At 51.1% G+C, this 27,946-nt stretch overlaps 7 protein-coding genes across 7 annotated transcripts; 3 read left to right on the plus strand and 4 right to left on the minus strand.

The window, feature by feature from the left end:
- Nucleotides 1–152: 152 nt before the first annotated feature.
- On the minus strand, nucleotides 153–4,958 carry BO83DRAFT_302630 (NIF-domain-containing protein; the record flags this gene model as incomplete). The annotated part of the gene is made up of 11 exons (XM_025527158.1): nucleotides 153–608; nucleotides 675–749; nucleotides 806–1,102; nucleotides 1,324–1,355; nucleotides 1,451–1,642; nucleotides 2,548–2,596; nucleotides 2,970–3,139; nucleotides 3,206–3,308; nucleotides 3,364–3,513; nucleotides 3,567–4,762; nucleotides 4,859–4,958. 11 exons carry the CDS (start codon nucleotides 4,956–4,958, stop codon nucleotides 153–155), a joined length of 2,820 nt encoding a protein of 939 aa, XP_025393252.1.
- Nucleotides 4,959–9,520: 4,562 nt separating this feature from the next.
- Nucleotides 9,521–15,510, plus strand: pxa1 (putative peroxisomal ABC transporter (PXA1); the record flags this gene model as incomplete). Its single annotated transcript, XM_025534466.1, has 6 exons — nucleotides 9,521–12,354; nucleotides 12,775–12,991; nucleotides 13,286–13,362; nucleotides 13,505–13,561; nucleotides 13,616–13,798; nucleotides 13,897–15,510. The coding sequence occupies exons 1-6, from the start codon at nucleotides 9,919–9,921 to the stop codon at nucleotides 15,508–15,510; spliced, it is 4,584 nt and encodes a 1,527-aa protein (XP_025393253.1). The 5' UTR covers nucleotides 9,521–9,918.
- Nucleotide 15,511: 1 nt separating this feature from the next.
- On the minus strand, nucleotides 15,512–16,801 carry BO83DRAFT_328486 (uncharacterized protein). The gene is made up of 2 exons (XM_025528164.1): nucleotides 16,710–16,801; nucleotides 15,512–16,638 (listed from the first exon to the last, which is right to left on the minus strand). The coding sequence occupies exons 1-2, from the start codon at nucleotides 16,771–16,773 to the stop codon at nucleotides 15,596–15,598; spliced, it is 1,107 nt and encodes a 368-aa protein (XP_025393254.1). The 5' UTR covers nucleotides 16,774–16,801; the 3' UTR covers nucleotides 15,512–15,595.
- Nucleotides 16,802–16,919: 118 nt separating this feature from the next.
- Nucleotides 16,920–19,460, minus strand: BO83DRAFT_5321 (putative lysyl-tRNA synthetase). The gene is made up of 4 exons (XM_025537417.1): nucleotides 18,851–19,460; nucleotides 18,629–18,789; nucleotides 18,148–18,573; nucleotides 16,920–18,097 (listed from the first exon to the last, which is right to left on the minus strand). The coding sequence occupies exons 1-4, from the start codon at nucleotides 19,222–19,224 to the stop codon at nucleotides 17,280–17,282; spliced, it is 1,779 nt and encodes a 592-aa protein (XP_025393255.1). The 5' UTR covers nucleotides 19,225–19,460; the 3' UTR covers nucleotides 16,920–17,279.
- Nucleotides 19,461–19,627: 167 nt separating this feature from the next.
- BO83DRAFT_328493 (Tim10/DDP family zinc finger protein) lies at nucleotides 19,628–20,554 on the plus strand. Its single transcript, XM_025528165.1, has 3 exons — nucleotides 19,628–19,683; nucleotides 19,754–19,885; nucleotides 20,013–20,554. Exons 2-3 carry the CDS (start codon nucleotides 19,788–19,790, stop codon nucleotides 20,194–20,196), a joined length of 282 nt encoding a protein of 93 aa, XP_025393256.1. The 5' UTR covers nucleotides 19,628–19,683; nucleotides 19,754–19,787; the 3' UTR covers nucleotides 20,197–20,554.
- Nucleotides 20,455–23,638, minus strand: BO83DRAFT_374089 (putative Sin3 complex subunit (Stb2)). The gene has a single exon (XM_025530109.1). The coding sequence runs from the start codon at nucleotides 23,146–23,148 to the stop codon at nucleotides 20,572–20,574; it is 2,577 nt and encodes an 858-aa protein (XP_025393257.1). The 5' UTR covers nucleotides 23,149–23,638; the 3' UTR covers nucleotides 20,455–20,571.
- A 2,092-nt stretch (nucleotides 23,639–25,730) lies between these two features.
- Nucleotides 25,731–27,650, plus strand: BO83DRAFT_374091 (ubiquitin-protein ligase RMD5). Its single transcript, XM_025530110.1, has 4 exons — nucleotides 25,731–26,046; nucleotides 26,118–26,245; nucleotides 26,304–27,071; nucleotides 27,132–27,650. The coding sequence occupies exons 1-4, from the start codon at nucleotides 25,926–25,928 to the stop codon at nucleotides 27,348–27,350; spliced, it is 1,236 nt and encodes a 411-aa protein (XP_025393258.1). The 5' UTR covers nucleotides 25,731–25,925; the 3' UTR covers nucleotides 27,351–27,650.
- Nucleotides 27,651–27,946: the final 296 nt, after the last annotated feature.

Here is a 27,946-nt window from a genome sequence, read left to right on the forward strand (position 1 = left end):
CATGTATGTATGTATAGCGGGCTACGTCCGTCACTTCGTTTATTGTAATTCTAATAGGTGATGGGTAGGTGGGCGGGTACATTAATAGCTATGAATGAGGTTGATGGCATGTAAGATGAAGAAATCGTTCCCTTATACAACGCGGATATACGCTACGTTTCGTTAGTATCTCTTAAGCATCGACAGATAAAGAAAAGAGACTTACTCGCGTCAACCTGCATGATATGCGGTATCGCCAACCGCACCTTGTTCCGATACAATGCTGGCGCTCTCGTCTGTAGCGGGTTGCCCTCAAAGTACACCGTTTGGAGTTTCTCCTTGTCCCGGAGTTCGCGCTCCACTTCATCGAAGCTCGACAGTTGGTTGTTGGACGCCCACAGCTCCTCCAGATTCTTCAGATGAGACACATTTTCCAGCTTGGACACCTGGTTGTTGGAAAAGTCCAGCACGCGCAACGAGGTGTTCTCCTCGAGACCGCTAAGGTCGGTGATCGCATTATGGGACACATAGAGTTCCTCCAGGTTCTTCAGGTTCGAGAGCCCACTGATACTCGTGAGACGGTTCGACTGGATAGAGAGGATGCGCAGGTTGGAGAGACCATCGAGGTTCTATCATCACCGCAGTCAGTCAGCCAACGCACAGCACACCCAAGACTTACAACGCAACCGACGTACCTTCAATTCCGTGATCTTATTCTTCCCCAGCCACAGCTCCTCCAACGCCTTCAGATTATCCAGATTCTCAATCTCCTGCAAGCAGTCAGAACGATACCTCAACAATCATCTCAAGCACATCCAAAACCCACCCGAATCCTATTCGCCCCCAGCTCCAGATTCCTCAACGACGTAAACGTCTCCACCCCCTCTATCTTCGAGATCTTATTCTGCACAAAATACAGATCCGTCAACTTGACCAAATGCGAAATATTCTTTACATGCTTAATCTTATTGAAGCTAAGATCCAAGCTGGTCAAATGCTCGAACTCATCAAGCCCCTTCACATGCGATATCAGATTATCGTAGAGATCGAGTTCCGTCAACGACTTGGCAACTTCCGTGGGGAATTCGATTCGTGAGATTTGATTCTGTCGGAAACATAATCTCTACATCATCCACCGCCCAATTAGCACTGTGTCGCGCGACCACACAAATACTGGGTATCATCGCTATACCTTCACCTTGGGAAACCGCTCCAACCGCAACGCCGGAAGCGAAGTTATGCGACAGTGAACGAGGTCGATTTCCTGATGCGAGGTGTGTTAGCTAACTGACTGTGTCCATCAATCAACGAACGCGTCGCGTCGGAAGAAGTATCAGCGTATACCTCTGCTTCCGGGTCCTCGTCCTCCAATAGATCTGCACACAAAACCCAACCATCAGTATATTGTCCTTTGTATCACCGGTATACCACAGCACAGCATCCCGGTATTCATGGATGTTGATTGACATACCTTCATCGGCCTCGATCTCCTCCACGGGCGGCGCATCCGAGTCCGAGTAATCGGGGTCTTCTAGTGCTTCCGGGTTCGTGATCGTGGCTTTCGGTTCGACCCGTAGCTTTCCGTCCCAGCCGTTTTTGTCCTTCATGTTGAGCGATGGGGTGTGTGTGTGTGTGTGTGTGTGTGTGTGTGTGTAGGGTGGTCCTGGGAAAAAAAGTGGTTTGGTGGTGATGCAGTTGGAGGCGGGGAGATTGGGTATGACGCTGCCAAGAAATATCAGGAGATCGTCGGAGCTTTGGATGGAGGCTCAAGGAAGCGGACACAGCCTTGCAGGGGAAATATGTATGTATATATGTAGGAAAGAGTTCAGGACGGGGCTAATCGGAGAATACTCACATGAGCTGACACGATGTAGTGCGGACAAAAGCGGGATGCGATGGAAGATTTGGAGATGACCGACCGATCGGTCATTATTGCCGCGGCGTGATTCCAGCCCGCCTTCGCCGTTAAAGAGGCGATCCACTCTACGCTGTAGTCTAGATGCTCGATATATCGCCAATAATTCTGTCCAATATGCGTTACTGCCTGTTTTACTCGTTACTTCTGATCTATACTACTCTGGAACTCGGCCGTCTCGTGAAACGGTCAATTCAAAACTACTTAAACACGGGACAAGCTGGATGGTGGAGGCGGACGCTTTTATGTACAGCACGCACGCCCAATCAGTACATATACATTGCAAAGTCCGATCCCATGTAAATCTGGAACCGTTCAGACCATGCGTGTACCAGAAGCAGCGACAGGCGCTTGAGACATGAATCAAAATGCCACGCGCAGGGGAGTCTCCAAAAACAAATAGACCTTGGCGAACCAATGACAAAAACAACGCTGGGTTTTGGGGGTTCACATCTTCAGGCACAAAGAGACTAGGAAAAGAACCAGGACGGCGGGTCGAGCCTCTTATGGGCTGCATGTTAAGCAAAAAGAACAAAATGGGGACGATGAAAGGAATCAAAAGTAGAAAGAGACAGATGAAAGAAAAGAGGGAATGTAAATCGGGGAGCGTATACATGAGATCAGCAAAATTTTGGCTGATGACCAAGACTGACGCCTGCGGTATGCAACAGGAAAGAAAACTTTAAACACTAGGAAACAAGACTGGCGGGGGTAATCTGGTATCTGCTCGCTGGGAGCGCAAGAACATGGCCGGTGCTCGGAAGAAAAACGGTGCGAATGACATGGGGATAAAGGCAAAAAGATGATGATGGGGAGGAAAAGTTAAAGAAAACACATCTTCACTGTGGAACTGCCACGAGCGTTCAGATCCCAGACGAAGCTGGATTGAGCTGCCCGGACGGTCTGGCTGCTCGACACGGCAGACGTTCCATGCGTATAGTTGATCAAAAATCAGATGACTCTTTCTTTTGAAAACCGAGTGGACCCGCAAGGTGAAGATAAGCATGCTGTAATGCAAATGCCAGAAAAACTAGAGTTACAGGCATCACAATGTAATGTCGAGAACCAGACTAACGTCTTTCACTTGTGCCCCGGCAAGGTCTTCGAGGACGGGAATCAGATCGAGAAGCTCGTTATCGTGGGCGTCAGAGAACCAGCTGCTGATGGGTATCGCATGTTGAGGGTGGAAGATATACGAAGTTGGGGAATTATCGATGATAATCGTATCTCGTAGGTCGCGGCCTACTTGAGAGAGATCCTAACCAGGGATCAGTTAACAATTCACACAAGACAATGTACACTGAGTGGAACAAACCTTGACATAGTTGCCTTGATGGTTATAGCAACTATCCCTGAACAGTCGGTGGTGGACAACGTTGTGAATATCTAGCTGATCCAGCAGAGGATCACCGTACTAATGAAGCATGAGCGAATGCGTAGCCGATGATTCCTAGTTTGGAATAACTCACCTTCGACACAGAAGCGGTAAAGACAACCACTTCATACAACTCACCCACCCTTTTCATGAATTGGTCGACTCCAGGTCTTTTTATAACGTAGATGTTGTGATATTGACCTTCAATCTCCACGGGAATGGTAAAATCCGCGCGTTCAAGAACCTGAACATAGGTTAGTCTAACACTGGGTTGATGATAAATTGAGGATGGCGGACCTTGAAACTACTGTGAACCAATGTCTCGTCCAAATCAAGAACCAAGCATTTCCTGTCCCGCAGATGGGGAAGAGGTGGCGGCAAGAGGAATTGCTGTTGCGTCTCCTCTAGCATTGTATCGGCGTGGTGTCCAGATGGGCCCGTCGGCGGAGGCAATTCAGCTGGAATTACTGTCGCCTCCTCGTCGTGTGAAGTATACTTCTCGTCGTCATAGCTATTTTCGGACGCCGGGGGCTTAGGCAATTCATTCAGCTCTATAGGAGCTGTCGGAGCATCCTGAGACTTTTCAGTGAGGGGCGAGATCGCTTGCTCCTCTGTTTTCTGAGCGGGTTCCTCCACTTCGCTAGCAACAGCGCTTGCTTCGGCGGTCGTAGTGGAAGGTTGGGTACTCTGGCCTACACCAAACCCCTGTGATTCAGCACTGTCCTGTGGCAAAGTCGGTACTTTCTCTGTCTCTGCCGCACCCGAAAGTACCGTTGCACCATCGAGCTGAGCGCCCTGCTCGGAAGTAGTCACAGTGCGCTCTTCGTCCACTTGAGACATGGACTGGTTCGACGTCACAGTCATGTTGGGTTTCTCATCCCGGTAGTAGCTGGGGTCTTTGGATTCCGCGGTGCTCGAATCACCAGCATTGGTGTCAGCCTTCTCCGGAGTGGCCTGGGTGTGGGGAACCGATGGCTGTCTGGATGTCCTCTTCGCTGGGATGGCAGGGTCCTCCGAATCATCGCTGGGCGAGGAACAGCAGCTCAAGAAAGCGAACAACCTATACGAGACCTTGCTTCTCCTCTCTGGCTTGGCCGGATCACGCAAGTCAGGGCTTGCCGACTTATCTTCCTCCATACTCGCCCCCTCCTGGTTTTGCCGACGGGACCTCATACTGCTACCTCTGCTCCGGTCCCTACGACCCTTGAATATGCTTCTTTTCGAACCGCGAAGAGTATTTTCGGAGTCATCGTGAGCGGTGTCTTGACTCTTGTCCAGCGTAGATTGTCGATCCGCTTTTAAGGATGCACGCGACGGGATGGGCAACAGCAAATGATGTTTCTTCGGTGCGTCAGTAGACGTGGTTGCAGAGTCCTCTACCGAACCCTGGGCTGGTGCGACGGACTCTTGAGCCGCATTGACGGGCTCTACATGGTTGGACGGAGGCGACGCATCGGTGGTGGCGGGCTGGTCCTGAGGCGGCGGTTCAGGATCTAACAAAGGAGATATCAGCAACGGCACTCGGAACCAACTCAAGCGCATCGGAGAATTTGATTGCGAAGCCAGGAAAAACGGAGTTGGAAACTTACTGGAGTCGGGGGGACTCGTCGCGATAGGCATGAGCGCTTCTCCAGTGGTCGGTTTTGAGTTTAATGGTGAAGAATCTCGCTCTAAGCTCCCTCCGAGCATTGAGGGTAGCAGAGCGAGGTTCACTTAAGCCGACGGGGAAACCAAAAAAAAAAAAACGAAGGGAGAGAAGAGTGACGAGAGAAGAAAAGAGAGAGCGAGAGAGAGATAGAGAGGAGTTGGAGGACAATGACCACCAGGGTTACCGCCGAGAAGGGGAGGGAGGGGGGTTGCGCCGGCAAGGAAGAAGAAGAGGAGAGAGAGAGAGGGTGCAGTCACGCCTCCTGGCTCTTCGCACGTACTGAATGGATGGGATGGAGGCAGGTTACTAAGGTGGTAGTACCAGTAAGTTGCTTAGCTCTGGGACCCGGACCACCGCCTTGAATAAGGCTAGTGCGCAGCACTAAAAGACTCGTTCGCAATGAGCAGATCCAATCAATCCGCACTCCAATGTCCAGAATACAGGGCGGCAGACGAGCAGAAAAGCATATGCGACCGGCACGATCTGGAAGTCAAGTCTGGGGATGATCGCAGGAATGGAAGGGTTCGAGCGTGTGAAGTGCAGGACTGTTTGAACGTAGGGGATCACGTGGTTGAGCCAGGGCGCAAGCAGCTCCTCTTGACTCGTTGATGACCTCTTTTGTATTAGAGTGGTACGAAATAGTTGGTAGTAGGTAATAATGATAAAAGGTTCAGGCAAGGTTAAGGCAAAGGTCACCGGCCAGACAGCCCGGTAGTTAATTGAGTTAGTTAGTTGGAGAAGAATAATAGCTGTAACGTAAACGATCTAGGGTATGATCGCTTGTTGCACTGGGGCTGACGGGTTGTTGGCCAGCGGGAGGGAAGTTAAGGTGAAAAGGAACTCTAAAAGAGGGCCCCCTCGAAAGTAATCTGATCGGCGGTTGATGATCTGATTCTTGTGCTGTGGGTTCGTCCCTTTCGCTTAGTCGATGGGCAAAGGAAGTGTCAAAAGTGTAGCCAGCGGCTAAGAGAGACCTTTTCTTCCCACTAGTTGGACACGGTCCGATGACGGTTTTCTACAGTCGGGATGAGCGACAGGGGAGCACGGAAGTCCAAGGGGAATCAGCCCAGGTGCGGTGGTGCTTTGATATGGTCAAGCAAGCCGGTTGATGATAGTGGAGAGTGGCTTATTCCTTAGCTCCTTGACTGGCGGCTAACCGGTTTAAGCAGAAAGAGGAAGAGGAAGGGGAAAGGGGGAGGAAACTAGAGTAAAAAGAGAACCGAGAAAGAGAGGGAAATAGCAAAAGAATACGTAGAGCCCGAGGGGGGAGAGAGAGAGAGAGGAGAAGGGAGGGGAGGGGGAGGAGGGAGGTGGAAAGTGGGTGGGCGAATACAGCAATGATGATAGTAATAAAACCAAAATTAACATTATCATCGCAATAACAATAATAATACAGGAATGATAATAATAATAATAAGAAGGTACAAGAAAACAAAATAATTTAAAATTACTCCATTCGTGTTGCTATGCGCTGACTTTTACGGAGGTGATGACCTTAAATTAACTGGTACTGTTAAGTAAGTAGGGACGTTGATGGTGGATGAATGCTCGGATGTGCCTTGGGGGGCAAGGGGTAAAAGGAAAAGCAGCAAGCAGACATTGGAACCCGCATGAGAAATTAGTACGGGCCCCAGGAGTAAAAGGCGAATGAAAAAAGGAACGAAAAATGGAAAAAGAAAAAGCGGGAGAACACAGGCCAAGTCTGGTCCGGACCAAAAGATGCAGGGCTGCAGAATTGGGGCCAGACACCCTTAGAACTGCTGCGACTGGCTGGTCCAGCATTGGAGACGGAGGTTCAGTTCTCCATTTGCAGCAGGTTCGGGCCTGATTTGACGGGTGATGCCCCGTACCTTGAATTTTGCACGCCCTGATTACCTCCCATTGGAACCGGTAAATCACTTACCATGAGCACCATGGTGAGCCACGCTTTCCAAAAGATTCAAATTATCTATTGCACAGACATGTGGACGATAAGGATACCAGCAGGATCCCCCATACTTCATTTGATCCAGACTGATGTAATTCATGCATAGCCAGAAGCTAGTGAGTTACACGCCTACCCACAGCAGCAGCCCGGTCCCCGGTAGAAGTGTAAGTCTTCTGTAGCCTTCGACTCGAGGTCATCCGGAACAAGTTCCGACTCGAGAATGGGCTCATATCCTCGTAAGTATTATAACTATAGCAGTTGTACCCATCCAAATTATCACGAAAATTGGGAGAAGTCATGAAAGTCTGATTATTTTATTTTCATTCATTTTCTTTCACGGATCGCATAGCAAACCCCGAAAGTAAGTGCTATCATTGTTACCCCGAGAAGGCTTGGTGCAGGGATCTGGCTCGTCTTTTCTTCCGTGGGCGCTTCCAGGACGAATCGGAGGTAGCCAAGAGTTAAGGTGGTCTCAATCACCAGTGACAAGGTGAGGCTGGCGTATATCTAACAGCTCAATAGTCCTTTCGAAGTCATGCATATCTGCTCCCATTTCATGGTGTCCTTTGGAGGGGGCCGTGATTTCTGTAGCCACAGCATCTCTCTCTCTTCCGTAACAGCCTGTACTTGCCCCGAGACGGATCAATTCATGGTGCACACCACCTTCACTGAACCTGCAGCTTCTCGTCCCTCATGACCACCAACAATCATGGGAGACCTACACCCTGGCCCTCCCTCCCTCCCCTTCAAGACCCTGGAAACAGTTCCAGGTGACGACGGCCATCTGCTCAGCCAAGCGAGCAGCACCACTACTAAAGTAGGCAAGGCTCAGGAATAAGTTACAGCTATTGTGGGTGATCAGTACCTCATGATACAGGATCGAGTCGAAATTACCGACTTCCGCAATTGAGATTCTGGACGGGCACCCCTCCACTCCGAAGAAGTCACTATCTTCATTCGCTTCTCGTCCTGCTAGCCTTCCAGCCTAAAAAACCGCACGCCCTAGACAGTACCACGACTCCGCTCACATCTAATATCTTCAGCCCCTCTGGCATTTTATTGGGTTAATCAAGACATGCATCATTCGTTGTCCGTTGAGAATAGGTCCTACCATTGGCTAACTATCACCGACCGTGATCGGCCTCAGCTACTGCTCAGGTCTCCCATGTCGTCGCCCGTCAATCTAAATCTAATTCCTCCTTCGCTGGGACCAAGGTCGCCGTCCGCAGCAAGCTTTTCAGAAATCTAGAGGTCATCTTCCAAGAACATTAACATGCTCTAGTCTAGAAAGGCTCATCACCATGGCTGGCGGATAATGCGCCCGGGGCGTCATTCCATGCATCTACTTGGGACTGCCTGCGAATCAGATGCTGCTCAACAAGAATAGGCCCGGGCAGTTGTCGAAAGAAGAGTCGATCATCCTATCTAGCCACCTATCCATGCTTGCACACCTGCACACATACCTAGTCTCAATATTCTATACGCTGTAGGTATCAATCTCCCTTTTTATTCGTTTGTGCTACCCTGCCTTCGTAAATAACGGTCTGCTTCTAATGGTGATAGTCATCCCTGCCAAAGAAGATGCCACTGCAGCCATCCATAGTTTACGGGGTCTGCTAAGTAGGAGTCAAGCAACAACCCCAATAACACAACATTTCTGTCTGGGTGATACATTCCAGTATCCCCCCGGGTTGATCATTGACACAGAGGGGATGGCGCATTCTACGAAATACTTTGCTTGTCTTGAGATCCAAGTGATTGTCAAGTTTTGGTTTCAGACAGGTATGCGGAGACTGTTTGGATTGTATACCAGCTTTCAGCTTCAGCAGCTAGAGAAAGAGCTGGTAATTACCCTGTAATACCTGATCTCCATGCCATCCCCACTCTTGTATCCAACCCCCGCATCAAGTGCGAGACTGCAGCCTTCGGATGCTATTTTTGTTTTTCGAGATCATTCATTCATGTTTATGCCTTCACTTTCTGGCTGTCAAGTCATACGATCGAGGACAAATGGGATAGCTAGGCCCCAATGTCGGAATCAAGAAATACCATGTTCAAGTCTGTGAAACGATCCACATTTGCGTAAATCTTCCGGGCTTCCCTGGTTGCCAAAGTGCCGGCCAGCCATATGGTTCTTCGATTAAAGTCTAGCGGACCAGCACTGACCTCAAGTTTAGGTGCCTCGTGCGATATTGGTAGACCTTGTATTTTACCATCAACCTCCCGCTATTGAAGCTTAATCGACCGGCACCAGATCAACTAAATGATACAGATAACAACTACTTCTATCAGATAATACCACCAACCTCGTAACTACTACCTGCACTATCCGGCCCGTCTTGGTTGCAGTCCCTTTTAGGAAGTTGGGCGCTTAAGGGCCTACATAGTAAGACTGCCAGAGGATGGATCTGCAAAGCTCAATAACGCAGACAATTGTCACAGCCAATAACTGCCGATTATCTGATGCAATTTGGGTGGCTCAATTAGTAGTACTTGTGGTACAAGATCTGTGAAATCAAGCGATTCACTACTCCGACATCGACCGGATGATGTCAACGGCTTCATTAGTTACTTGAACATCTAAAAGCAGCTAGGAAGCCATCGACACAATATTTCGGAGATTAGGCTCATAGGCAATCTCCTAAATTAGCGAGCAGGTCTCTGTGAAGGCTAAAACTTGTGGCTACTGATACTTGATGTAATGAAGGTCTGGGGACTCCGCACGTGAGATGCGCCTCCGCCCCTCCGCAATGTTGGCCCGAGGTCTTCACATGCATTAAATCTCAACAACATTGTCAGCTTCAACCATGATGTGAGCTCCTGAGTGAGTTGTCCGCTAACAACTGTCTCACAACCACACCTATTCTCACTCATATTTCTTGCTTACAGCATTTCCAACCTCGAAATACCACCACAGACCGATATAGAACGCGTCATCCCTGCGGACGCTTCTCCCCATCTCCTGATGGCCTTCGACAGTCTGGCCTAAGAATGCCAGCTGCCGTGAAGGCACTGTCCTACAAGGTGCCCACAGATTGTGTTAGAAGTGGCTCTGTGGCTATACATGAGGCATAATGGCCGCTCATTCAACGCTTCGCCGTCGAGAAGATCCTCTCGTGGCGCTGTACAACAAATACGCCAGTCTCGTTCGCTCCCGGATCAAGCGTTCATCAAAGACCACCCAAATCATCGCCACTATTGCACTGATCCTATCTATCGTGGGTTCCGGTTATGGAGGCTACAAATGGTTCAGCGAAAGGGCCAAAGAACGTGCGCGAGGAAGACAGCTGCTGCGTCGGAATTCCGGGATTCGAGGCAAGGATGGCACTCGTACCATCTATGTGCCCTATAAGGGCTCCATGACCTCCAAGGTTGTGATCCATCCGACCAAACAGACGACTTTCGATGCGCATCGGCGCTTGTTCTTGAATCCACCTGCTGCCGCCCGTGTCGGCGACGGCGAATCAGTGAATCAAATACCGCCGCCAACCACAAAGCCTGGGATCAACCTTGCATTCCTTCATCAATTCCTCAGCCTAGGGAGTATCATGGTCCCGAGATGGGGTAGCAAAGAAACCGGATTATTGATGGGTCATGGGGTTTTCTTGCTCTTGCGGACGTACCTGTCTCTATTGATCGCACGGCTTGATGGCGAGATTGTAAGGGATCTTGTCGCGGGCAAAGGGCGCGCTTTCGCTTGGGGCATTCTCAAATGGTGTGGGATTGGCACACTGGCTTCCTACACCAATGCCATGATCAAGTTCCTTCAATCGAAGGTGTCTATTGCGTTCCGGACCCGATTAACGAGGTATATCCACGATCTCTATCTTACTGGCGATAACAACTACTACAAGTTGATGAATCTGGATGGCGGTGTTGGCCAAGGACCAGACCAGTTCATTACCCAGGACCTCACGCTCTTCTGTTCTGCAGCAGCAGCTCTATACTCGTCCATGGGGAAGCCTATGGTGGACCTATTCGTGTTTAATTATCAACTGTATCGTTCTCTCGGGCCTTTGGCCCTTACCGGTATCCTCACGGGCTACTTCAGTACCGCAGCAGTTCTGCGAAAGCTTTCACCACCGTTTGGAAAGCTGAAGGCTGTGGAGGGAAAGAAAGAGGGTGACTTCCGGGGTCTACATTCACGGTTGCTCGCCAATGCTGAGGAAATCTCTTTCTATGGCGGCGCGGACATCGAACGTGTTTTCCTGATGAGAAGCTTCAAAGACCTTCAGCGCTGGATGGAGGGCATCTATAGCCTCAAGATCCGATACAACATGCTAGAAGACGTCATTCTGAAATACGCTTGGTCTGCGTTTGGGTATCTGATCACGTCTCTGCCAATATTTCTTCCAGCCTGGGGCGGCATGGGTGGTGCCCTGGAGCTTGTGGACGTGCCGAAGGAGACTGGTCGAGAACGCGATCGCATGAAGGAGTTCATCACGAACAAACGTTTGATGCTATCTCTGGCGGATGCAGGTGGCCGGATGATGTATAGTATCAAAGACATCTCGGAGTTGGCTGGGTACACGTCTCGAGTCTACAGCTTGATATCCACCCTTCACCGAGTGCATGCGAGTGCATACTACCCCCCACGCAATTCTCATGCGGAGCTATACTCTCTCGCGGATGTACAAGGGACTATTCATAACGGCTTTGATGGTGTTCGTCTCGAACAGGTTCCCATCGTCGCGCCTTCATTATATCCCCGGGGTGGCGATGATCTGATCGAGTCACTGTCATTCGTCGTGCACTCCGGCGACCACCTCCTGATATCTGGACCGAATGGGGTCGGCAAGACTGCCATTGCCCGGGTTGTATCAGGGCTGTGGCCAGTGTACCGCGGGTTGGTCAGTCGCCCCAGAGGGTTTGGGCTTGACGGCATCATGTTCCTTCCCCAGCGGCCCTATCTCAGCGTGGGGACTCTCCGCGATCAAGTAATCTACCCCCACACTGCAATCGACATGCACGAGGCAGGTGTGACCGATGCTGCACTGCAGAAAATTCTGGACGACGCTCACCTAGGCTACCTCCCTGGGCGCGAAGGCGGGTGGGACACTCGAAAGGAGTGGAAGGATGTCCTGAGTGGAGGAGAGAAGCAACGCATGGCATTGGCACGAATTTACTATCACGAGCCTCGCTATGCCTTCCTTGATGAAGGAACCTCAGCGGTCTCGTCTGATGTCGAGGGCCTACTGTACCAGCGGGCAAAGGAGCGGGGAATCACCGTGATTACGATCTCCACACGCGCATCGCTCAAGAAGTACCACACATACAACCTTAGCATTAGTATTGGCGAAGGGGGCGAGCAATGGGAGTTTGAGAGGATCGGCACCGCCAAGGAAAAGCTGGGAGTTGAGAAGGAGTTGCAGGAGATACGGAAGCGGCTTGACAAGGTGGAAGAGTGGAAACAGCGTCGGGAGGATATTGAGAACGAGCTGCGCAAGGTCTGGGTGGAAGAAGGAGAGCTTTCTCCACCACCCTATGAATCCGAATCGGAAGCAGTTGAGGTACAGGATGATCAGCAGTAGGCTCTCATCCACTGCAGGTCAAACTAGCCGACGCTGTGACCATTGTTTCATTTTCTATTCATGTTGACTTAGTGTCCGAGTGAATCTGTAACTGGACTTTTGGATGATGCAAATAGATATAACCTGATGATTTACCCATCTGTAGAGTCACATGACCATCACCCACGGCGGCAGAGCGGATCCTCTTCTTGTCCCATGCAATCAACTATCATCAATGCTGCATAGCTCTGTTCTTGTCTTCCTGCCTCTTGAATCTTTACCCTTCACTTTTCCCTCTTCTTCTATTCAGTATTCAAGTCACGTGTTCATTTCTATCCCAAAATGTGCATGTTGCGTGCAGACTAATCACAGCTTACTTCCATCTCTTATTCAGATCTTATCTAATTTTAACTACTGCAGGGGGAACACGCCCCTTCTACTATAATGTCAATCATTATGGAAGACTCGTCTTCACCAGACCAGCAAAAAGTGGTCGTAATACCAATCAACCGGACATTCAGCGACGGCACCCAGGACAACTGGCCCAAAGATGAGAGATTCCTGAGACCAGACGATAGTTACTATCGAGAGAAGCTGGCCGCCATGTGGCTGCAGAAAACGGGGGCTTATGAGCGTGGTACGTTGATTGCATGGCTTACTTTGATCTTATTCTACTTCGGTTGATGCTCTACACCTTTGCACGGTTGCTTTGGAAGTTGTTTGTGATTTATTTATCCATTACTCCTTTCGGACTCTGTACTTCAGATCCATATTGAGATGTTTGGCGCATCGTGTACTTTATTGTACCGTCATGTGAAGGCCAATGGTAGTCGCTGTTCTTTGATCAGAAAGGAAAAGAGACATGTCGCTGCATGCTAGCATATTGAAATTATATTCGCTTTTATTCCGCTTCACTAACCCTGCTTTTTAGGAGTGGAATACATTCTGGACAGTCTGCCTGATGGTTATGCTCTATTTGACAGGCCGCGTATTGCAAACCCCGACATTGTAGGTTTTTAGCCCTTTACTTCTGGGTGCATTCATATCCCTGATTCTCAGCAGTACGATCGTTTCCTCTATGGCCATCCAACAGATGTGTATTTCAACTCCACGAAGCAGTTCTTTCCGCACTTCTACTATCTTATGACAGGCGGCCAAGAGCCGTGTATCTGTGTTCTTTGCGAGAAAATGTCTAAGAGAAAACAAGGTATGTCGCGACCAATATTCGGATGTCCTATGCAACACTGACAGTAATCTACAGAAGGCGGCTCAGAAAGACGAGGTCCTGGAAGACCTCGGGGGAGACCTCCTGGGACTGGAACGCCGATTCGAACCCCTGGTAGGCCACCGGGGAGGCCGCCTGGTCGACCTCCCGGATCAAGCGCAAGCAAACCACCCGGAAGGCCACCGGGAAGACCACCAGGAAGACCCGGACGACCCCCTGGTAGGCCCCCTGGCCGACCTCCAGGCAGGCCTCCAGGCAAGCTTTCGTCGGCGACATGCCCTTGTACAGATAACGAAGGGACACCAGACGTATTCAAGATGGCCGTGCTGCAGCTCGAGCTACAGGGCTTACAGGAGAAGGACATCACAGAGCCTGGAAGCATGGACTGGCGCGCAGAGCGTTCATCACTCAACGAATACATCCAGAAGCTGGACATGCAACCATCCTTTCTCCCCCGTGCCGGAGAAGTTGTGCTCTGGACGCCGGATTTTGAAGGCGAACTAGCCTGGAACCCTGAACATAACCAGATCCAAATATATTTCCCCAGCGAGAAGCGATGGTCGGGCACCCCAGAATGGCGAGCAGGTATCGTCAGTCAGGTCCCAGAAGAAGACACCATCTTCCAAGACATCGTCCAGACATCCCCCAAAAAACAGAGCGTCAACTACTCAGGCTTCCGCGTCGAAACCTTCCCTGACCCCCACAGCCCTGACAAGAGCTACTCCCTGCACTACAAATACGTCTATCTGAAATCCATCAAACCCTTCAACGCCTACGAACACTTCCTCCAAAACATCCCTCGCGAGAACCTCCACCCCTCCATCGAATACGCCATGACCATCATGTCCTCCTTCAGCCTCCTAGACAAACACCACTTCAAAGGCATCTGGCCCGACGCATCCATCTACAGCCAGGGGATCTTCATCGGCGCCGAGCTCCTGACCATCGGCGACGCCGTACGCCTGAAACCCCAGAACTACAACCCCAACATCACCCCCTCACCAACCGTCACCGAGATAATGGTGATCGAAGAGATCCGCCTCGACCTGAAAAACTGCGACTCAGACCGCAAATCCAAGCACCTCGCAGAGAAATACACCATCCGCATCCGCGGCAAGATCTACACCCCCAGCGACCGCCGCATCTACCTCACCAGCAACACCCTCCACCCCATCAAACCCCTGAACCCAGATGAAGTCGTCTCCGCCTTCCACTACGTCGGCATGAGCGGCTACGGCGACTGGTACCGCATGCACCCCGGCGCCATGGTCGACGTATCCCAGGACATGATTCTCGGCCGACTCTACGAGCCCGACGCCCTGCAACTCATGTTCGGATCCCTATCCCTCGGATACGATCTGGATGGTGTGCTCCGCGGACGGGAGTATTCTCGCCAAGCGGACGAGCGCATCCCAGAAGGGCAGAAATGGTTCTGGGGCGATTTCCGCACGCAGACGCTTGCAATTGACTCGCTGAATGGCGAGGATGTGGGGCATTATAGCGACGCTAGGGATATGAAGATGTGGAGGGCGAATCTTCGTGTGCTGGATGGGGTGGCGAAAGCGGCGGATTTTAGAGAGGCCAAGATACCGGGCGATGTGGGACGGCCGTCGACCAAGTCCAGGTCGAATTTCGCCAAGATGGGGAAGCTCAGTAAGCTTGTTAGTACGGGGTTGGGGGATGCGGATTTGAGTAACCCTGTTAGTGAGGCGGAGGAGGGGACGAGTCGGTTGTCTGTTGGTGATGAGGAGGATGATGATGATGATGATGAGGAGGAGGAGGAGGAGGAGGAAGAAGAAGAGGAAGAGGAAGAGGAGGAAGATTTCACGCTCCGTATGGATCAGCTGCGCGGCGGGACAGAGGAAACAGAAGAAGGGGACTATGTGCCTGATAAAGAGAGGGAACGGAAGCGAGGAAGACATGATGATTGAGCTGGACTGTACTATATTCAAGATGATACCAGAGGCTAAACAAACAAACTATACACCCACCCCCATCAAATAATGATGTAGCATCCTACTTCGACGTCTTCTCCACCACGCCCCTAGCAAAATCCCCAAACGTAACCCCAGGCGTTACCTCCTCCTCCAAATTCGGCTGCGTAAACACCGCCAACGTATTCCTCGCCACCTTCCCGACCCCTCTAGCCCCCTTCACGAAATGCGGCACAGCACGGAACTGCCCCCTCGTGATCAGCTGCAACGCCTCACCCGTCTGAAACGCAAGACAATCCTTCGGTATATTGACCTTAACAACCTGGCCCGTCCTGGAGCGGATATACAACCCGGCCTTAGGATCCGGCGAGGACATGAGTTCCGGGAGGGGAGAGGATTTATCTTCCAAAGTGGAGGAGGAGGGATCGTGCGCCTCCTCATCGACAAACATTGCGGACGTAAGGCCCGTTAGACATCCGTGGTCGAGGTGGGTTGCGCACCAGTCGTCATCATCATCATCATTACCCTCACCCTCACTTTCTTCTTTTTTCCCTCCCTCCGAAGGAGAGGAAGAACCTTCAGTAGGAAAATAATGCAACAACCTCGCCTTAGTGGTAAAACTCCCCCTCACGACCTTCTCCAAATACCCAGGCTTATACCCATCGACACTTTCCACCGCGAAGCGATCACACGCGCGCGCCACCAACGCCGCCGTATCAATAATCAGTGTGCAGAGCTGCTCGAAGCTGCTCCGGAAGGTGGGGAGATCCGTCTCGCTCGGCCAGATATTGGGGGAGGTATATTCGGGGAATTCTGCGTCGATGGACGGCGCGCCTTGGAGGGACGGGTCGTTGTAGAACGCGCAGTTCAGGTAGTAGGAGCCCTTGTGTGTGTCGTAGTGCCCGTCACGGAGGGTTTCTTTGCCTAGGGACCAGCCGATGAGGTATTTTGCGGAGGCGCAGGTGAGGGAGTCTAGGGTTGAGGGGGGCAGCGAGGCGAGGTACGAGGCGTTGGAGAGGACTTGCGCGCGTAGGTGGGGGAAGGTTGCGGGGAGGTTTTTGACCAGGATTATGCCCAGCGAGGAGGGGCCGAAGGCTTCTGTTAGGGTCGTGGGGGGGATGGTTCCTGTTTTTGTGGAGGGTTAGTGAGATGGATGTGGGTTGGGTTGTTTTGGGGATTGGGGTTGGGGGACGTACCGTCGATTAGGTCTTGCAGGGTGACGGTGACGGCTTGCGCTACGGGTATGTCGTCGAGAGCCATTGTGGTGTTGGTGTTGGTGTTGTTGTTGAGTGGTGGTGGAAAGAGGAGATAATGAGGGGAAAAGATTGCAGGTGGGATGATAGAGGGCCTCGGCCCGCGCCGGTCAATTGTGCTTATCGGCGCTTCTTATCGGATGGCATCGGCCGGCTGAATGGAATTGATTGATAGAATGTAAAGTGGTGGGTGTGTGTTGGATTCAGTTGAGAGTTGTGATATCTGGATTGTGGGTATGTACAATGAAGAGGTGGATTGTGTGGTTACTATAACATAAGGTTCATGTAATGTACAGGCAGCTTGCTGCATAGCTGCGGTTGGAGCCCTTTCTGACTCCATTTGAATTTCAAGTTCAGCAGTCGAGCAGCGCAGCAGTCTAGCAAGACTGTGAACGTCGAGCGACACTCATGGCGAGATCTTGCAAGAATCGCGAAAATCCACTCGCATGTAACGGACCAATGAGAGTGCCGCCGCAAGACGCGTCATCGTGTCTCCCATTCACTGAGCGCTGTCTAGATCTCCTTCCCTTCAGCAGCCTGGCCCTCAGCCGCTGCATCGGCACGGGTAGTCACTTTGCGCAAGTTGCCAAAAGGCAGAATGTCCCCGATTCTCGTTATTCCAGTAAACAACATGCAGAGACGGTCGATACCGCATCCCCAGCCGCCAGTCGGAGGGAGACCCCATTCCAGCGCCTTCAAGTAACTCTCATCGATCTCTTCCGCTTCATCCGCCTGTTTGCTGTACCGGACCTGGTCTTCGAACTTGCGGCGTTGCTCGAATGGCGAATTCTCCTCCTCGTATGTGTTCACGACTTCGCGGCCCTCGATGAAAAGCTCTCCGCGGGCGGCGACGCGCTGGTTGGTGGTGGGGTGGATGAAGGATTTAGATAGAGGGGACAAGCACTCGGGCGGGTTGACGATGAAGGTCGGGTCGATGCACTGGGGTTCGACGTAGATGCTGCAGAGCTCGTCCAGCAGCCGGGGGAGGGTCACTTTGTCGGGAAGTGCGTGGTTGCGGTCACGGAAGATCGCCTTCACCTGGTCCAGAGCATCGGGAGACGTGAGGTCTGGCAGCTTCTGCTCGATGCTCTGCTCGATAGAGGTGATGAAGTCGAGTCGGCGGAAGGGCGCAGAGAAGTTGAGATGGGAAAACGGCAGAGGTGTGTCTTCCTGATTAGGCTTCTTGAAGGGGGACGATTTGTGGAAAGCAGTAAGGTGTTCAGCCAGGCCCGAAAGTAGCTGCTCGGTCGTGGTCATGAGATCCTCCAGGTTGGCGTAGGCGTGGTAGAACTCGCAAGTGGTAAACTCGGGATTGTGGGTTTTGTCGAGGCCTGTCACTATAGTCAGTACTCGCTCAAGCACTTCGACCGACAAATAATACCTTCATTGCGGAACGAAGGTCCAATCTCAAAAACCCGATCAAACCCTCCTACCACCAACCTCTTCAGCCAGAGTTCTGGCGCAATCCGTAGCGACAATTGACGATCCGGGAACTCAGTGGCTGTAGTATGGAATGGACGAGCAATTGCACCGCCAGCAACCGCTTCAATAATAGGCGTATTAACCTCCATAAAAGACCGGTCGACAAAGAACCGGCGAAGATACTGGACAACTGCCGATCTAGCTCTGATGACATTTACTGTCTCCGGGTCCGCAAGGAACTGAACATGTCGGGGATACGGCGAGTTCTCCTGCCCCTGGGCATCAACCGGAATATCATGCAGACAGGGCGACAGCAGCTGCGGCAATTCAGTCGCCAGGAGCGTAAGCTCGCCTCGTTCAGTCCGGTGAGGATTACCCGTTACGGCTATAGGCTATCGTTCAGTCTAAGCAGGATACTAAGGACGGCTGGTGGAACATACAGAAGGCATCGCCACGCCGAAGCATCCGGTAGAACTGCTTGAAGGTCGCCGGAGGAATATCCTTCAAACGACGACGATTGCACATAACTTGAATTTTATGGCCATCATGAAGCAAGTCGAAGAATATCAAATTGCCTCCAACAAGTCTTAAGGTACGTACCCTACCTACTGATTTAAGTACGAGACGACATGGTAGAAGCCAGCTAGGCTAGAAACTAGGACCTACCATTAATAACAACTGTATCATCCTCTACTATTTCATTATCTGCTAGATGGCTGTAGCGGCCACGAAATTCCGCACAGCTCACCGTGTTCTTGTTTGACGCGAGCCGGGGATACGGCTCAGCAACAGCCTCTTCGATCAGTTGCACACGCCTCTTGAACGCCTTCTCGGGATACGCATCGACGCTGTTCTGCCTTGTTTGTACCAAAGGTGCATGAGTGTGCTGTATTACTCGAGCAAGCCTGCCAGAAGTCTGGAAAGCCTGCGATGTACGGGAAATCGGAAGTCCTGTCCTGAACATGCCGTTAGCAAACTGTCTAACAGACACAAGCCATGCAATATAAAAACAGAGACAAGATAAATCAGAAGACATAAAGCTTCCTTGTTACTCATAACTTGGAAGATAAACCCCCAAGCTTCAATGCAGCGGTTCTGTAATTGGAAGGGTATGTCTCATCATGCAAGTTGCAGGATAAAGAGGAGCCATTGTGAAAAACACAGCAGAAACATGAAAACTGCTTACCTAGACAAAAGACCTCCAACCCGCAGCGACGACGCCCTCAACGGGCGAATTGGTTGCATTGAGAGTGAAAAGAGAACTACTACGTGCTCACATATTGAGAAAAGGAAGGGAAAAGAGAAAAAGTAAGAGAGCCAAGTTGTGCGGGAAATACGCGTTTGCAAATCCGGCGAAAATTCCTAAGGCGGTGAGGAGCGGCAGCGGCAGGGCCAGCTTCGAATCCCGGCAACTTCAGGTCTGCTCCGGCAGCTCAATTCAGCGCATTCACATCATACTCCTTCTAATACTCATTGATCAACTCTGTTATCACTTGTGAGTGACCGATTTACTCCTGGAATTGCCCGTCTTACATTGAAACCAGCTACTAATTGACTAACCTCAGCTAAACAACACCACCCTCACTACACATCGTCATCATGTCTTTCCTCTTCGGCGGCGCCCCCAAGCTTTCCTCGGAACAGAAGATTGCTGCGGCTGAGACGGAAGTTGAGATGGTCACCGACATGTTCAGCCGGTAAGCTTCTATCATCCTATTTAAATGCTTTGAAGCCGATATTCATCTTCCCCTTCCCAACACCACACCACACCACACCTGCTTCCCGACACCTTATATACTTAACTAACCCAATCATGACCACCAGTCTCACCGAGTCCTGCATCAAGAAGTGCATTCCCAACGACTACCGCGAAGGCGACCTCAACAAGGGCGAGTCCGTCTGCATTGACCGCTGTGTCGGCAAGTTCTTCGAAGTCAACATGAAGGTTAGCGAGAAGATGCAGGGTGAGGCGAACCAGAAGGGCGGCATGGGTGGTTTCGGCATGTAAAGTGCGAGGTCAACGAAACGATTGTTCATCTAATTGGATCTTTTGCTGTTCTTTCATAAAACGGGTATAATCTATTCGGGTTTCAGATCTGTCATGCTTGCTCTTCTGGATGGCTTGTTTTCCTCTGGTCTCTCTTATGGCATGACTGAACAGGAGCGGAAGGCCTGGGTTTTATGCTAATTGGGATGGATGACTTCCGCTCGGACATGGATATACAGGGTTGTTTGGATCTGGGATGGGGGTTTGCTGTTAGCGAAGGCTGGGTCTTTGGCATTGCACGGTCAACGCGAACTGCGCAAGTCTATCTCGGAAATTATGTACATTAGAAATGATATATGTCTACAAGGCTTCTTTCTGGGAACTGAGAATTCGCAGTCACTGTGTTGAGCATCCGGTAATTCTCCCCAACCAGGAGAACCAGGAACTGTCCTGCTTTTCGTGCTCGCCCCGTATCAGCAGCTTGACCCTGTTTTCGATGGCATTTACATGCCGTTCGAATTCGTCGAGGTTGGTTTCGACATCCTCGACACGGGAATCTAGAACATGGAGCTCGTAGTCCAGCTTCGCGCCCATTAGTTCAACCCTCCTCATGTAATCGGTGAGTTGGCTGTGCTCTTCCGTCAACAGATCGCTCGATCTAGCTCTCATCTGTTCAAATGTAGACAGCCGTTCCAGGTAGGCGGCGTTGACCTTTTCGTGACTCTCGTGTAAGCACCGACTGAGGTCATCCACAGAAGATACTTGATGTTCAACCCAAGGTACAGTGTGTTCACTAAGCTCCTGGATACGTGAGCTGAAGATTCGTGCATCTGAGGCTAGAATGTCTTCTTGCATGATGGCCTCTTCCAGAAGGGTATCGGGCTTCTCTTTGAAAGCCTCACCTCCCAAGTCATTCCATCCCAGCACGACCTCTTCGACAGTGCTGAAGGACAGATGGCGGGCCCAGTAGTTATCAAGACGACTGGAGTCTCTCTCCACATTCAGTTCGGTACAGCTCTGCGGTCGACGCAGGAGCATAATACCAACTTCAGATGTCTGCTCCCTAGGGTCGACGGTAATGTCGGTGGAGCGTGTCCTCCAGCGCTCAAGGTCCTGCGCTTCGTCATCTGCTCTGGGTACTGACACCTTACGCGACGACTCCGAATCAGCCTGGGATGGAACCGTTTCTACGGTTATGGCTGGCGCTCTTGATTTGGGTGATTGCGGTAATATTGTCCTTGGAGGAGACTCAACCTGCAAGTCATCCTTCGGGGCCTGGCCTTCAAGGTCCTGCACGTCCACGGATCCGACTGGAGCACCATCAGATTTCTTCGACTGAGACACCTCCGTGTCGCTATCGATGGGAGGCAAATGAGCAGGGTCACCGCCAAGGTCTATGTCATCCCTCGAATGCTTCTGCGGATGGGACCGGAGGCCTACTGCATCCTTGAACCGGCCAAACCCCGCCCGCGCATCTGACACTTTCCCGCTCACACCTTTTCGAACTAACCGGCCCAGATTCTGGTCTTTCTCATCTAAGGACGATGCTGATTCTGGCGGCCTCAATGGACGATCTGAGCTTTGCAGCGCGCGGTCCGCCACTAAATCTTCGTGCGAAGATCGTTTTCGACTTGTCCAAATATGGCCACCCTGATCGTCTGTAGTGAATACCATATCTGCACTCTGTGCACTGCCAGAAAAGCCGTCGTCAATTCCGCCCTTCCGCGGCTTTCCCCGCCACAGCCATTTGGCTCGTTCACCGGTGACCAGGTGTGCGAAGTTGTCAATATCGAGGGTCTCGATATCAGCTATCCCGCCTTTTTCGCGGCCGCGGACCATTCCCATAACCATCTCTCCCCCGTGTCCGCTTAATTCTGCCATGGTTGATTTTACGGCATCGGTCCAGCCTTCTGCATTCGCAGCTTTTGCTGTTACCCGGTGCAGGCGATCCAAGGTCTGTCGATCTAACCTTCGGGTACGTTTCAGCTTCTGTGATTTTTGAAAGCTCCCAATGCCTTTCTTTAGGTTATGAATATCAAACGCATCCTTCCCAACCGGAGCGCCGAAAGCATGTAGCCGGTTTCGCGCCCCCATGAGAGTACCCAGCAGGGCGGCTACTGAGATAGGGCCCAACATAGAATCACTCGGTTCAATGTTGTATAAATCCATACCCGTCTCGGTCCACCAATCATTTATGGCCGCTTCTGTGACATCGCACAGCAGTCCATCAACGTACTCTGGGGCAAGATTGCCAAACATCATCAGGGCGATCTGGCATTGCTTCACAAGCTCTATGACGGCAGTATATAGAGGCACCTTCTCGCTCGTCCGGTAAAGGTGGTGGAACTTTCCCTCGGTAGCGGGCGAGGGTGGCTGTAGCTTCAAACCAGAGCGGCCTGAGCAGCCCAACCGTTTCAGGTTTTCATTGACGATAAAATCATCCTTGTGTTTTAGGACATCACCGTCGGGTACCGGAATAAGAGTCAGTGCCAATGGGAACACGTTAAGATCGGTAACCATAAGTGTTCCTAAAGGTGTTTCCTTCTTCCGCGCTTGGCATTGCGTGACTGCGCCGAAATACATCTTCATACGGAGCGACCACTTAGATTCGTCTGTGGGGACGCTCAGCACCCCCACCACGACCTTGTGCGAAGGATCCCCAGTATAGGTGGTTATTATGAAGGTAGGGTGTATGCGCGTGCAGGCCCATTGTTCAACAATGAAAGCCTCATATCCTTCCAAAGTCAATCGTCGACCTAGCACAACTGCTGAATTATCCTCTTCGAGATATCTGAGGGCAACTGGATCGGTGAATACGAGTCTCTGGTGGCCATGCTGTGGCGACTGTCCCTCGGGACCACTGAGCTGTGTAGACGGTACATCTTTCGTGTTGATGGAGTGTTTTGCCAACTCGCGGGGGGCCGACGTAGGAGGCGGTGCTTGGCCACCTGTCTGCGTTGCGGGAGGTGGCATGGTTAAGACGGGCAATTCTTTAGCACATAAGGGGTGTATATATGGTGCTTCCACTATGAGAGTGTACGTGAGTTCAAGAAATCTGAAGAAGAGGAAATCAGGAGGCCGTGCTCAAATAAAGGCGAAAGAGACAGAAGCGTTGACCCTCCGGGGGTCTTGTTGTATTGTACAGAGGTCAAGAAGAACCGTAACATATCCGAGGTTGAAGGAGCTAGGAGCTTTAAAACGTCAAGCACGGATGTGACAAGCCGGGTTAAGGGCTGTCCATGTCATGTCAGATCATTTGAAGGAGAAAGTAGAAGCACAAGCCTGGCCGAGAGGTGGTTGTTGTTACCGGCATGTGCAGCGACTTCAGTTGGCGACGTCACAAGGGATTCCCACCAGACCTGGAGCGGTGAGCGGCTAAGCCATCATCGCCCTGATTTTGGGGGCCACTTTGGTCCAACAGACCCCACGGAATAGACTGTGTATATCCGAAACTAGCAGGTGTCTCAATGCCATTAAGATAGATACAGAATAACGCGACGGTATATGGTTAGTCTTACGATCCCTGAGGGTAAGCGTGAGAGCGCTGTTACCATTCTAGAACACTACCCTACATCTACTCATCTAGACCAATCAATTCTGCATGAAACGCAGCTGCCTAGGTGCATTCAGCCACAACTCAATCGTTCCTCAGCACTGCCACAAGAGCCCTATGGGAGCAGCCGTGGCGAGTGGGCACACACTGGACGCGTCCCGCCTAAGTACCCAGTGATACGGCCCGAGTCGCGCATGTGCAGCGAACAACTGGATTCATTCACATGTAGCAGGCAGCATAGGTGTCTAGCATATCATCTATTGGATAATAATTTTTCTACAAGTGATTAGGCTCTCTTCTCTCCAGGCCTCCACAAGGGAGACAACAGCAGTGAAAAGAAGACCAATCTCGAGTACTACCCAAATGAACTAACGCAAGGGCAACAGCAGCGCCGTCTAAGTACTCTTGAACCGTCTCCAAATTTTGGAGACATGGCATCTTTTTTTTCAAAAATTCCTCCCCGATCCGAAGACCAAGGAGAGCGGTCAAACTAGGTAGTTTTCAACTAGCAAAAACACGGTCTCGGATGTCTCCTCACTGACACGTGTAAAACCCGTGCACCAGGATGGAGAAAGAAAGAAAGAAAAAGTCCAAAAGATGGGCGGGTGCGCTGAGCTTATATAGTGCCGCGGCGGGGACCCACCGGGTGAGCTAGCGTAAGCGAGGCTCCATGTTTGGCTGTGATTGGTCAGAAGCTGTCTGTATGATCCTACGGAGTACAGTGACTATTCTGCTTCACGAGGAAGTTACCGATACCCTTTCACAATCATATAGGAATAATCCATATTTTCGTGTCTGCTCAATCTGGCAATATCCACTGTGCCGGTCAAACTTGGTGTATGTGGGTTCCTGAGCGAGTCGGGTGCAGTCCATCGATATCTAAGCCATGTACTGCCATGCGGGAAACCCACTACTGTCACCTTGGAACTACTACTACCGGACCCAGTCATATTCCCGAACATAACGAGCTTGGTTGGATGGCTTGATAACTACGAAAAAGTGACTGCGCTTTGAGTTGGCATCTTGGCATCTTTGAATGAGCCGTACATGTTGCTACACGAAGGCATACCTAGACCCTATGAGTGCTATGCTGTGGTGGACATCGAGGCTTTACAACAGTTGTGAATAGATATCCTTCAGCGCGGGCAGAGCTACTTCACCGCGACAAAAAGTGAGACTTGCCTAGACTAATCACTCGTTCTCGCCACATATCTGGAAGCCTGTCCAAAATTAAGGGCCGCAGAGGAGAGACACCACGTTGACAAAGAAGGCGTATGGAGGGACACCTTTGTTGTGGTCCCTTCTAAATGTCTCTCACTGAATTCGCAGTTGATATTGGCTTTTGATTCGAAGGTACGGAGATATGCCTATCTCCTTGGGCCTTGGTAGTGCAGACGACAGGTACCTGCTAAGGCTCTAGAAACGAAGCAGACCAGTGTGGTTAGCGAGCGTGTGCTTCGATCACCCGATTTCGCAGGACAAAGAGGGCCTGAAAGACTGAGTGGGTGGGAAGCGTCCAGTATGATTCGAGCATGGTCTCTGACAAGTGGAGCAGAGGCATTCATACAGGCTGTTCGGGTAAGGCACGGATCTCTACTTGCTCAGTGACTCGGGTTCTCTTCTTGACTCGTTGGTTGGTTAGCTACTTGTGAGCTGGCAACGTAAGGCGGCATCTCGTTGCATTAGTGAGGGGGAAAGCAATTTCAGAGTGTGACTGGAAATCCGAGGCCGTACTCATTGCGAGTTCATTATTCAAATCACTATTGAAGTTCAGTGACAGCCAGAAGCTTAGCGTCTTAAAAGGGATACTAGGATTCACGAATGACCTTTGTTTAGTAGACAGCAATCAGTTATAGATTGCATTGGAGTGATCTAGATCATGTCATTGGGCAAAGTTGACTGCAAACGGGCTGCGGGCGGGGCACCCGGATAGATGCACGTGATGGTTCATGTCGTAATTGGGCTGGTTGCCGCTCCGTTCTCCTCCTCACCTGCCCATATGCTCCGATGACCTGGAGAAGAAGGCGACTCTATTTTATTCGAGTATTTCCCTTACAATTTCGTTGTCGAGCTTCACATTCTTATTTCAGATCTTGCGGTGAGCAGCACAACCATCAGAATCACCTACATATGGCTGCAACGATTGCCTAGTGAAGGTGCGGTAACTGTCGGACACCGCTTTCCCGTCTGCCCCGTCATGGAGCTGGTGCAGAAAGAGCACGACCGGCTTTCCAAGAAGATCAAGGCCGGTCAAGGTATCAAGAACGTGCAGTCTACCATAGATTTGCTTCAGTCGGCACGAGATGCAATTGCTGCAGGTGCGTGTGCCTCGTCGGACGTTGCGCGGGCCTTGATCCTGGAACTATACTGATCACGCGGACAATCCCAGATCCCAGTCAAGCATCCATTACACTGGCTAAGCTCCAGAATCCCGTCAAATCATCTTTTGATTCTATCAACGATAGTCTTAAAGAAACACACAGTGGTCTGAACAAATACTCCAAATCGTTAGATAAGGTAGCACGCGTCGGATTCCTATGGTGAATGGCATATGTTGACTACTTCACTGTCGCAGTTATTCAAAGACCGGCCTTTGCCGAGCACCGAACACGATGTCCTTTCCTCCCAAGAACACCTTATCAACAGAGCTATCGCCATGCACCTTCTCCGAGAAGGACAGTTTTCCGTTGCATCAGAGTTCCTGAACGAAATGGCACAAAAGAAAGCGATGAAGAAGCAGCAGGAAGGAGATATAGGGGCTATAGACAATGCGGCCTCGCTCTTAGATCTCGACGAAGTTCCGCCGGGCGAAGTGCGGCAACAGTTCCACACTATGTACCACATTCTTCATGAGCTGAAGGAAAACAACAACCTGCTGCCGGCAATACAGTGGTCCAGGGAGAACAAGGAGGCTTTGGAGGCGAGGGGTAGTAACCTTGAGTTTGAATTGTGCAGGCTGCAATTCGTCTGGCTTTTCTACGGCGGACAACATCAGCAAGGACCCAGTCCGGGTGGGCGGCAGGCAGCTTTGGAATATGGCAGGCGTGAATTCCACACATTCTTGCCCAGGTATCTGCGCGAGGTCCAGCAGCTCATGGGTGCAATGGCCTTTTGCCCCAATCTGCGAGACTCCCCGTACAACCATATCTTCAACAACCCGTCGGCATGGTCCGATGTGGCACACTCATTCACGCGAGAGTTTTGCTCGCTACTCGGATTGTCGGCAGATTCGCCCCTATATGTTGCTGCTACTGCTGGTGCCATAGCGCTGCCGACGCTGTTGAAGCTGCAGACCATCATGAAAGCCAAACGGACCGAGTGGACCACGGAGAATGAGCTCCCGGTAAGTCAAGTTGATGCGGACATGTCTGACGGTTCATGAGCTGACTGGTACGCCGTATAGGTCGAGATCCCGCTACCCCCGTCTTATCTCTTCCATTCTATCTTTGTATGTCCCGTATCAAAGGAGCAAACTACGGATGAGAATCCTCCCATGATGATGCCCTGTGGGCATGTTATCGCGGAGGAGTCACTCAAACGGTTGTGCAAGGGTAGCCGATTCAAGTGCCCTTACTGTCCGAGTGAGAGTCATCCTCGGGAGGCGAGAAAGGTTTTCCTCTAGTTGGACCGACAGGGTCGGTTCAGCAGATATAGCGGACATAAGTGCAGGCACATCTCCACACCGCAACGGGCGTCGGTTACACAATTTGCAAGCAGGCGTTAGGGTATGGGCGTACTTAGGTTGGGCAGGCTCAGGACCTAGGGTTGTACATGGTTGTACATAACGCAACGTTTCGTTACTATGCTTGAAAGGATATAATATTATCAGCGTTTTGTCGCCCAGTGTATTGGCGGGGTAGGAATCTGAGCTATCAGCTTCTGGGAGATCAAACGCCTTAGGTTCCAGCTTAGAAAGGACAAGACTAACCATCTCACAGTGAAAGGCTGTCTTCAGGAGATGCAAGCGGGTCCCTGCATGCGAAATTAAACTGTCTTACGGTGTCGTGTGTATTCTCAAGGAGCGGCTGTTGATGCAACCGGTCCAACGGTATGACAGACAAATGATTCCTAGATGGACTCATGAGTCACGGATGGTGAATTCCGCCCATCCGCACCAACTGGACACGACGAGCCATGCTTTTGCGTTTAGTCAACGAGTAGTAATGACCAGGAAGAACCCTGTCCCCGCTGGCCATACAAACCATAGCTATCCACAAA

The sequence above is a fragment of the Aspergillus eucalypticola genome (assembly GCF_003184535.1).
Source record: "Aspergillus eucalypticola CBS 122712 chromosome Unknown BO83scaffold_1, whole genome shotgun sequence".
NCBI classification, from domain to species: domain Eukaryota; kingdom Fungi; phylum Ascomycota; class Eurotiomycetes; order Eurotiales; family Aspergillaceae; genus Aspergillus; species Aspergillus eucalypticola.

Excerpts from the sequence above, each read along its gene's own strand:
- BO83DRAFT_328486 (XM_025528164.1), bottom strand. The coding sequence starts at position 16,773 with ATGGCTCTCGACGACATACCCGTAGCGCAAGCCGTCACCGTCACCCTG. Across the intron at positions 16,639-16,709 it reads CCTGCAAGACCTAATCGACG|GAACCATCCCCCCCACGACC; the intron begins GTACGTCCCCCA and ends CCACAAAAACAG.
- BO83DRAFT_5321 (XM_025537417.1), bottom strand. The coding sequence starts at position 19,224 with ATGTCTTCTGATTTATCTTGTCTCTGTTTTTATATTGCATGGCTTGTG. Across the intron at positions 18,574-18,628 it reads TCGGCGTGGCGATGCCTTCT|CCGTAACGGGTAATCCTCAC; the intron begins GTATGTTCCACC and ends GATAGCCTATAG. Across the intron at positions 18,098-18,147 it reads ACCTTCGTTCCGCAATGAAG|GCCTCGACAAAACCCACAAT; the intron begins GTATTATTTGTC and ends CTATAGTGACAG.
- BO83DRAFT_328493 (XM_025528165.1), top strand. The coding sequence starts at position 19,788 with ATGTCTTTCCTCTTCGGCGGCGCCCCCAAGCTTTCCTCGGAACAGAAG. Across the intron at positions 19,886-20,012 it reads GTCACCGACATGTTCAGCCG|TCTCACCGAGTCCTGCATCA; the intron begins GTAAGCTTCTAT and ends CATGACCACCAG.
- BO83DRAFT_374089 (XM_025530109.1), bottom strand. The coding sequence starts at position 23,148 with ATGCCACCTCCCGCAACGCAGACAGGTGGCCAAGCACCGCCTCCTACG.
- BO83DRAFT_374091 (XM_025530110.1), top strand. The coding sequence starts at position 25,926 with ATGGAGCTGGTGCAGAAAGAGCACGACCGGCTTTCCAAGAAGATCAAG. Across the intron at positions 26,047-26,117 it reads ACGAGATGCAATTGCTGCAG|ATCCCAGTCAAGCATCCATT; the intron begins GTGCGTGTGCCT and ends GGACAATCCCAG. Across the intron at positions 26,246-26,303 it reads ACTCCAAATCGTTAGATAAG|TTATTCAAAGACCGGCCTTT; the intron begins GTAGCACGCGTC and ends TCACTGTCGCAG.